Here is a 10,545-nt window from a genome sequence, read left to right on the forward strand (position 1 = left end):
AACATTCAGCAATGCCTCAAATTCCAAGAGGAAGCCCAACCAAATAACGTGGTTATCCTTTTATACACACTGCTTTTAAAAGAAATATGAGATTTATAAATCTTCATCAGAGCTGCTTCTGAAAAGTGAAAGCAGAAGCCAGGAAAAAGTGTGGAGAATTCCTTCCATGAGTCTCCCCCTGCACAGTGCTCTCATAGCACTGACAATGAACCTCTGTTTTGCCCACTGCCAAGGAAGTGAGTCTGTGCATTTCCATTCTGCAGGACGATGCCTGCACCCCTGTAGGAGCCCTGTAGGGATGGGACAGGACAGAGCCCCGCTGCTGTAACAGGACTCCTGGTGTCTGCTGCCCTCCCTCTCAGCAGCCCAGCCTGCACACACTTCTTGCCACGGAGTCACAGATCCTCATGCCCCTCTTCCAAGGTCTTGGCACTATTTTCAAGAGGATTTTCAGGATTGTAGACCGGGGCCGTGGTGATGCTTTAACGTCAGTCTGGAGTGTCAGCCCTGGCTGACAGAGCTTCCGGAGATGCTGAGCACATCAGCCTGGTGTCCAGTGTTTTGAAGCTGCAGCAGTCCCAGTTCAAAGAGCCAGAGTGCAGAGTTTAATATCCTGTTTTTATCACTCCCAGGGACAAATTTATTTTTGTGTCTATCAGCTATCACAGACAAGTGAGCAGTATCACGCAGGAAACTCAAGGCCCATGGAAATCCAGGGAGAAGTGAAGCTTTTCTCCCTTCTATTTATTTTTTATGCATTTGGTTCATTTGTTTTGCAAGCTGAGAAATTAGGTGAGATCAAGACAACTACTGCATTGTCATATATTAATTTTCTTCTGCTATGAATTAAAACGTGGGGGTTTTAAAATGATCATTGTTTTTTCCTGTTTAATAAAAATTATGGTATGCAGATATCCAACCCAAAACAGCCGAGCAGCCCTCTAACAAACTGTTATTGCATCAGTCTCCTGTATACCTCAGTCAAGCCATCCCTTCCTTCAATGATTTCCCTGACATTACCCTCTTCATGCAACACCAAAATCAGAAATCAGCTTGCTGAGAAAGGATTCAGCTTTCTTGAAAATATTTTCCTGGCCCTACCTATTAAGCATTACCAGCAAAAATAATAGGAAACCACCAAGTGATTCCTTGTAGAATTCTTCTTGTGGCTGTGTTTGATGGTGACAATAGCATTACGTTCCTAAACGACAGCAATCAACCTCAGGATTATATGCACCTATGACTCAGAGAACCTGCCCTCCTTTAGAAGTGCTGCTCCTTGGAAACAAACCCTCTAGTAACCTACATCAAATCACAGGCAAGGCAGCTCCCAGGCTTTTATAGCCTGACAGGAGGCTGGGACAAATTTCATATAATGAAACACTCATGACTCCTGAATAACGAAGTATTTATTCTGCTTTATTTTGAATGGATAATCTGAACTAATACATGTGAAAATGATGTAATGCTGAGAACAAAATAAGAAAATAAAAGTAACTCCATATAATTTGAAAGAATCAAGCACTTAAATCCTGGCCAACAAAATTTTATTTAGGTTTTATGACTGATATTTATTCCTTTTGGAAGTCAAGAGATTTTTTCTTCAAAGTGCCAAAGCTCAGAAATACTCCTTTTTCTTTATCCAAAGCTGTCATGTTTGTGACCTTGTAAGTATTTGGCGATGTCAATTAGTGCTTCAAAAATGCTGCCTTTCATCTTCAAATGTAACTGGGCCTCGAAACCGGCCAGACCTCTTAGCTCTTTCAACAGATGAAACACACTGCAAGTAAAAAAACCCAAGCAGCTTTTTAACTTTACAGATTAATGAGCATGCCAGGGCCTTCCAACCGATTTTGGTCCAACAAAGTATCTGCAAAAGTTGACAAATTAAACCCACATTTTGTATGCTCCAATTTCTACACTATTAAAGGTACATACAGATAATCTGAGAAAAAATACTGAAATGAGATGGTAAGAGAAAGTGGCAGATCATCAGCACAGTCTAAGCCCTCCCTAGGGCCACAGATCATTAGGAATAGCCTTTTAGAGAGAAGTCTGGAAAACACCAAAGACATTTCCACTTCCTTCATAGGGAAAACTGGTTCCTCTGCTTCAATGCCTTCATCACATCAGTTCTGGAACCCACAACCAACCTTTGCTCTCTTCTGCCCTGGTGGTACAAATATTTCCCAGCAGTTGTAACTTTTTTGTAGCAGCGTAATGTGATTACTTCAGCAGAAGTCATTGCTCTGTTCAATTCACAGACATTTTTTGTCAATTTGCATTTAGAGGAAGAAAAATGTGTCCTGAGAGTCAATGACCAAATCTATCTGTTTCCTCCTCTCATTCCTTATACAAACTGTTGATTCCTCAAATGCAATTCTTAAAGTAACTCTCTGATTTGAGGATACAAATACAATACTATAATGGTATTTTTGTACCCTGCTGGTATCAGCCTAGCTGGGCTGGTGTGATGGCATGTCATGGCCAACATAATTCACTCTGTCTCTCTCTCCTTGCTTGCAGACTACTCACAAAAGGCTCAGTTTAGAAGCTGCAATCCAGTTAAATTGTGTGTCAGCCGAAAATGTAAATTTTGCAAAGCTTAGTGAATTTTCAAGCCTAAAGAACCAGGAGAATGTGATTTGGGTGCCCGGGAAAACGGTGCTTTTGTTCTGTTACAAACCATCAGTGTTAGGTACTCTGGGCATTGCTCTGATTTCCTAAGCATTCATGTCATAGTCTGCCATAATCAGAGCTTTATGTGCATCAGAAGGCTCTGCTTAGGTGGGAACAGGCTTGCATCTCATTTACCAATGAAACTAGACATGACTCTATTTTAAAAATATATCCATGGTTGAAAATGTGTTTCTGGAAAAAAAAAAATCACTGTTACAATTTGACATCCAGCAACTAAAGCCTTGTGTACCATCACAGTAACTTGCCAAAAGAATCAGGGGATCTTTAACACCAGCTTTTGCCACTGCACCTGGGCAGGACTGCTATGGCACATCCAGATCAAAGAATCACCAAGCTATTATCTGAAATGGTGACAAAAATATGCCAGCTCTCAGCACAAACCCTAGGGGAGTGGAAGAACAGCTTTCACAGAGAAGCTGGAAGAGCAAATCCCATATATTTCATCACTGCATATTTTGACTGTTTTCTAGCAACTGTTGTATTCCAATATTTATAATCTCTCTCTTTATGCAAGCATCTTATGTTTTATAATAAAAAGAGTACATAAATTTCAGTTACCGTAGCAGAGCAAATTGTTGTATGTAATTAGTCATGTACAACATAAGGCGTAACTTGAAAAACAATTCGTGTTTATTTTCCTCTGCTTAATCAATATTTTAAATATTGTGGAAGCCGTACACCAACTTTGCAAATCACCACCTCCTGAAAGAGAACAGACAACACAAATCCTGCAACCTACAGCAAATCATCAGCATCTGACAGGCTGCTGTTCAGGGAGCTACATTTTTTGGCCCATGAAGAAAAGAAGAATATAACATTTTACTTCTGTGCTGTTTCCCTTTATTCCTTTTTACAGTGCACTCCTCAGCCACGCTGACTTGTTTTCCTTTACTGTAAGAATTTTCTTCCCTCCCCACTTGCTTTTTAATGCTATTTAGTTGCACTGATGCGCTAAGTCAGTGGTGGCTAGTTCTTTGCCTGCAATCCTTGCCTGACTTTCCAGAGAGGTTAACAAATGTTTGATCATCACTGTCTCCTCCCACATCAATAACCGTGGCTAACCACAGTGAGATAAACTCTGATAGCAAAAACACACAAGTTTTAAAGGCTAAAGCAGTACTGTGAGAACAGGAGGCCACAATCACCCTCAGTTACACTATTTAAAGACTTAAAACTGCACAGCTATCCCTGAACTCAACTAGAGAAAATCTTATCAAAACTGAAGACTGGTGTTTTTATAAAATTTGTCATAGGTTTAACCTTGAGATAACAAATCATTAAGTGTTTGGGAGGCTGAAGAATCAATTTATGTTCCAAGCAAAGGGTTTTTAAAATTAAGGTTGAAATTAGATCTCGCCTGGTGGTGCACAGATTCTGTTGATGTATCAATCTTTTCAGGCATTTAAAAATAATATAGAGATGATAAAAGTAAATGTTCTATAACCAAAAAATCTCTTGGTAATAAAATTTCAAATTACAGCCCATGAACACTTCTAAATTGAAGCTGTGATACAGGAGCTTTGATGGAGAAAATTGTACAAGTACTCGCAAAGTAATTCGGAAAAGCAACAAAGAATGAAGGTGCTGCTGAGATGAACAGAAAACATAGCTGGAATGGTGTGCAGCATCCTTAAATGAATTTCAGACTGTTTTGTTGCCAATATCTTAAGCAGTGCTGTAGTCTTACAAGGATTTCTTGGATAGTGTCCTTCAACCAATAAATAACCTCACAACCAATAAAAAACCCCACCATGTACAGAACCAGCCCTGAGCTCAGTCATCATACATGGCTGAGCTCAGAGTCTGACAAATTGATCCAAACACAGAGTTTATTGGCAAGAACTCCACTTTCCTATCAACTACTGGTAGAGGGGTTGAGGAAGTAGCTCCAGTGAAGGACTCATCCCTCCAAACTGTGCTGCCTCCGGGTGCCAGTCTGTGGCCCAATGCTTTGGGTACAGAATCAGGGTAGAAAAACCAAACGGAGTAGAAGAGTTGAAACTTTGCTCACAGTGGCAGAGAATGAGCAGAAAACCCAAAAAATCATTACCTCTGAGTGCCTCACCTTCCCTGTTAATATACTGGGTGTGCAGCATCAAACTATTTCTTAGAGGTTGATGAGGTTTAAATAGTTTTTCTGGTATTTTCTGGCAGCCTCCAATGACATGGGTTATAGCAGCACAAAGTCTCATTGTCATTTTGTTCAGCAAAAAAATAAAGCTTGGGAAAAGGCAGCTTTTCTGTTTAAATAACTCAGAACAAACATCCATAACCACTTAAAGGTGGCAGATCCACTAAGTGTGATTTGTACCAAAGCATCTGTGGTAAGAAGGTTACAGGTACGCTTTGAGAATAAATTTCAAAGGTCTGCAAAGCATAATTAGTTCTAAAGTTCTCCTACACATTAATAATTAGTATAAAAACCTTCTAAAGTCCTCCACAGAAAGTAGTTAAAAGCTCTTCCAGAAGCATGAAAACAGACCAAACCCAACCCCCCCACAGCTAATCTTACATATCCTAAGCTTCCCCCTGATGATGGTTTCATTTTATTCTCTCTTTCCAATGCTTTTTCTATTCATATCACGTAAGTGTGGCAAAGTCTTTAATCTTACATACATTTACATAATTTTAAAGACCATGGTTCAGCCAGATTAAGTAGACTAGTGGTCCTTAAAACAATTTATATATAAATTCCCTGAACAATTCCATCACGCAGCAAGTCATACAGTCCAGTTACATGTCAGGGAGAAAAGAAGTTTTTTCCTCCATTTTGAATTTGTCACTTTAGGATTCAGTTAACCTTGAATGAAGGATGGGAATATGACCGTATCTGCCAATATAGGTACCTAGAAGACAGATCTTGTCAAACAGACACTTCAATCTTTGACAATACTGTGGATGTTTGGTAACTCATAATTGAGGATGATGCCATATATATGCATTTTAATAAATATTGATTTAGCACTTTGGCAAAAAAGTCTGGAGCAATTATTATCTATACAGACAGGAAACAGAAGGAGGGAGCAGTTTTATCCCTGTGCAAGGGAATGGTGAGTCTGACGTTAAAGCGTGCATATGGTTTGGGTATCTAAGTTTTAGCACTCATATTTTCAAAGGCAAATGAAGAACAGAGGGGATGCAAAAGATGCAGTGTTATTTGGAGCTACTAAAACTGGTCAATAGCAGGAAACTAGACAAATCAAGGACGAAAGGACTGAGGTCAGACTTTATGATTTACAAAAAAAAGGAAGCAAACTTTCACCTGGGAGAATAGCTACTAAGCAGGAACTCAACTGAAGGGCTACAGAGTAGCTCTCTATGGTTGATGATGGCCAAACCAGCTTCTGGAAGATATGCTGAAGTCAAAACTGGCGACTGGATGGGAAAAAGAGTCCCTTCTGACCTCAGCCTGGGGCAGCACTGCTGGCTGTAGATATCTCCTTGGGCAATAAGACAAGGAGAACCAGGTCATCAATCTTCTTGCTTCATGTGTCACCTCTTGTGTGGGCACACCCTTGCCACTGAGTTTAAGGACCTGCCATAACGCTGGGGGAGGTTCAGCCTGCAGAAGGGCAGCTCAGCAATCAAATATCTCACTCCCAAAACAGAACTAAGAAATCCAGCTGCCTGATGTCACCTATTCCCATGAGCTGGTACCCCGTAGACATGCAGACAAAAATGGTTGCAAAAGGTAGGCAGGCTGTGATCTCTCCACAGCTCAAGGCAACTTAGCACATGCCTGGTTTAAAGTATTGTCGTATTTTTATGTTTTTATTTTTAAAAGAAACCAAGTTACCACATTGCTTTTCTAACTTGTGATCTCTTCAATATAGGATGCAATTTTTTATGCCTAGCCATTAGCTGTATTCTACCAGGGAAGAGCCTTGGCTGGTTACACTGCTGACCTCAAGTGCAAGTCTGCTGTGTGTGAAGGAGAGACACAGTCAGGCAGGGTGAACAGGACTGTGCACAAACACCTGACGTTTTTTGTGACACCATTTCACATTATTATTTGGAAGCTTGCTAAGCACCATGCCCTTACATCTCTGTTTACCTACCTACCTCTCTACCTTCTTCACATTTTTTTCCTCTTTAATACAGGCCAAGTTTGAATTTTTAGTCAGAGCTGCTCAGTGGATTCACAAAAGAAGAAGCTGGGGCAAAAACCTCTATGCATTTTTACATTTATTTTATGGGAGATTACAAGATGATAAACAGTTCTCAGAATAAAAAGTGTCTCCTGTTACCTCCATTCTTGTCTATTTATTGCTTTTGATCTATTCGTGCCCAAACATTCTTACTAATGAAAGTCATCAGAAAATTGTCTAATAAGGTAATTTAGAAGACAGTTCACATTTAGCATATGATCAAAAGGCACTTTACTTGCTGTTCCTGCCTCCTCTCCCCAATAAACACATGGTTTACTAGCACTGATAAGCTTCAAAATGGTTTTGAACATCTGGGAAAAGGGCTGATCAGCTCCAGACAATTGTTGGACTCTAAGTAGACCCAGGAACAAAGGTCATGATAAATGAAACCACTGCTTTGGCTCCAAAATAGCTTCAATCATCTCCAGACAAAGCATGTGAAATGCATCTATCAGTGGATAGCATCTGGAGAACACTAAAAATGTTTTGATGAGAATCTGAGTGGCTTCTTCCAAATGAAAATAATTTTAAGATGCCATGGCAAATTTTTACAACCACTCTGGGCTAACGTTTCCTTCTGTAGCATTGACCTTGTTTTTCTTCAGTGTGAAAAAAATCAATATAATAATGGTACTGCAGCAAAATTTCAGCGTGCTCTTGGCTTACTTTAAATAACTTCATTGTCTCCTTTCCCTCTGTCTACATCTGCTGCATTTGGAACTTTCAGTTATTAAATGAAACCAAGTTGAAAGAAAATGTTAACTATCACAAAAAGAAACCCAGCAGCGCTTCTGTCTCACTTTGCCAGCGCTGTGGTCACCTTTACCATTTGCCAGGTTTTTCTGTTCCCAGCTGTTCTACCTGAATCTGCATGCAAAAAGAAACCTCAGTTTTCTCCAAGAACATAAAATGTACTTTGCAGTTCTACAAGAGCTAATTTTTTTTTGTTTTTTTAAAGGACAACTCACCCTCTTCCCTCCAATAATATACTGGAACAAAAAAGCTCAGTAGTTTGCTAGTGACTTCCATTCTTTGGTGCTTAACATTGTCTCACTCCTTAGTGTGCATTTTTGCACAAATGAGTGATCCTAGTTATAGCAGTAGCACAGTTTTACTCCAACCTGCACTAAGAACGAGGCTTTGAACCTTATAGGAAACTATCAACTAAAGAAAGAAAACACCATGCAGCCAAAATTATGACCTTTAGTCAGAAAGGGGGACTTTCTACTCCCTCTGGATGAGAAACCACATCCATTGCTGTCAACCACAACTCTGCCTTGGTCAACAGACTGAAGAGCATTCCCAAAGGAATGTGGGAGCAGTAACTTCCAGGGAAAGCCACAGAAAGCCCAAATGTAGGCGGTGGTGAAAGGAAGGAAACATTTGCTCTGTCTGGGCCTCTGAGAAGCATGGGGACACTTAGTCTTGGAGCAAGAAAGGCCTACTCTGGTGTATGCACAACACAGAAAATAATTATAAAGACACAGACAGCCGACATAAATTCATTTCCTACTCCTGGCTACCCATGAATGCAAACCTTACCAAGGGGCAGATGACGCTCCATCTCTGACATCCCTTAAACATAAAACCCCGTTTAAAAAACAAAAAGAAAAAAAAAAGAAAAAAAAAAAAAAAAAAAAAAAAAAAGAAAAAAAAAAAAAAAAAAAAAAAAAAAAAAAAAAAAAAAAAAAAAAAAAAAAAAAAAAAAAAAAAAAAAAAAAAAAAAAAAAAAGGCCAAAAAAAAAAGAAAAAAAAGGCAACAAAAAAGTTAAGAAAAACAAAGGCAGAGCTCTTACTTTGGTACTGGAGGCTGGGGAGGAGTTGGCCACCAGGCTGGTGATGACCTCGCTGTTGCCGGTGGTGCAGGCGGCGGTGGCGGCGTGGGCAGGCGCGAGGGGACGATGGGCAGGGCAGCAGCCCGGGCCGGGAGCTGCTGGTGGTGCTGGCCACGCTGCTGCAGTTGGTGCTGCCCACGTGGTTCCCGTTGGAGCTCCAGTCCCGGCGATCCCACCCGGCGCGGTAATCTCGCTCAAACCGGCTGTGGTGCCGAGACATCGCGGAGGACGGCGGCTGCGCCTCACAGGGAACTCGAGAGCCTGCCTGGAAGGTTAAAAACACGAGGAGTTAGGGATGTGGGCCCAGCATAGTGACTGTGCTCTGCCAGGGCAAGACCCTGTCATGCCTTCTCTGCCTCAGCAGAGCACTGTTTCTCCTCTTTTCCCAGCCATCAAGAGAAGAGAGCAGTGTCACAGTGATTAATCTAGAACACAAACGAGAGAGTTTAGACAAGTACAAAGATACAGTGGAGAGCCCAGTCCCACAGACCTGAAGGAACACCATCTGCCCAAACTCTTCAACAAACTAAGCAATACACACAAACTGTGAAAATCCAAGTTATAATAAAGTCTTAATTCGATGTTCTGACACAGGAAACATTCCCAACAGCTCCATCTTGCAGTTTTCTCATCAGCCTTCAGATCCTTTCTGTAGCCTCTTTCCTGTACCTGACACATGACCAAATATTGATGGTAAAGACTGATGCCTTAAGTTTTAGCTTTCACATTTTCCAGATTCTGTACTGCATCAGTGTATAACTCTGAATTTCATATAAAGTGTCAGCAAGTTCTCACAGTGTAGTTAGACAAAACAATCCTTTTCCAGCCTGAGAACCAAGGACCCCATTGCAGCTTCAGGCCTAAAAAGTATAAACAACAGCGAATTGAGGAGAGCAATCTGGGAGGATGGGACTTCACAACCTGAAGCTGTAATGGGACAATTAACCCAAATATGTAAATGGAGCAAAACCTAAAAAAGTGTGAAAACATGTGACCCATTGTTCATCTTGGGTGGAGCCTTGGCCAGGTTCTTGTACTGCCCAAGGATACCAAAGGATACCCAAGGTGTATCCTTTAAAGTCCTTTTACATAAATATCTACTTTATTCTTTTAACACTGTCAAGCCTCTGTTCTTGGTAGCCTCTCAAGGCACCAAGATCAAAGAGAAAAAAAATCTACCTGCTAAATCTACCTACCCATTACTTCTCTATTTTCAAAGCCAAATACTGCTTCCCCCTTTTTGCTAGATCTCCTCACTGGAAGCTCCTACAGAAATATTTCACTCTGTGACACCTCCTCACAGTGAGAATGCTCTCCAGGGCAGGCCAAGATATTCTGTCTCTTCCTGTGCTTCTGGTTAGACCTAAACCAAACACTTAATACACATAGGTGATCTATGACTGAATTGTTCTGTGTGATCACCCTGTCCTTATAACCCCATAGTCTTTGTTATCCACAGATTGTATCTGCCAGGTGAGGGATGTCTTAATGTTGGGACTCCTGACTCCCAACATCTAATCTTAGTTCTGATAATTATATGTTACACAGCCTAGAGCAGTTACTGAAGTCTTCCAGGCAAGGTCTCCTAATGTGCAAAATGGTGGCAATAATGCTATTTTCCCAGCAGACTTCTGAGTAAGTGAAAGTTTACAGCAGTTGCAATAGAATAAACAGTATGAATAAATTGTAAATGTATTTATTTCCATAAATAAATAATGAGTATCTAGGTCACTGCAGTACTGATTTATTTTATTTGCATCACACGATCCACTATGTTCTTTGTAATGATGACACCAGGTCAGTGGAAGCAATGTTGTTTCACAAATTCTTAGATACAAAAATGGATGGTAAGAATATCTGTT

General features: G+C 40.6%; 1 protein-coding gene across 1 annotated transcript in view; it reads right to left on the minus strand.

The window, feature by feature from the left end:
- Window positions 1-8,982, minus strand: part of KLHL29 (kelch like family member 29) — a 238,396-nt gene extending 229,414 nt beyond the window's left edge. The window contains 3 exon segments of the mRNA XM_066314729.1: window positions 8,645-8,724; window positions 8,727-8,756; window positions 8,759-8,982. Of these exon segments, the coding sequence (XP_066170826.1) occupies window positions 8,645-8,724; window positions 8,727-8,756; window positions 8,759-8,903 (255 nt within the window). The 5' untranslated portion in view covers window positions 8,904-8,982.
- Between the last annotated feature and the right edge of the window lie 1,563 nt (window positions 8,983-10,545).

The sequence above is a fragment of the Sylvia atricapilla genome, chromosome 3 (assembly GCF_009819655.1).
Source record: "Sylvia atricapilla isolate bSylAtr1 chromosome 3, bSylAtr1.pri, whole genome shotgun sequence".
NCBI lineage: Eukaryota > Metazoa > Chordata > Aves > Passeriformes > Sylviidae > Sylvia > Sylvia atricapilla.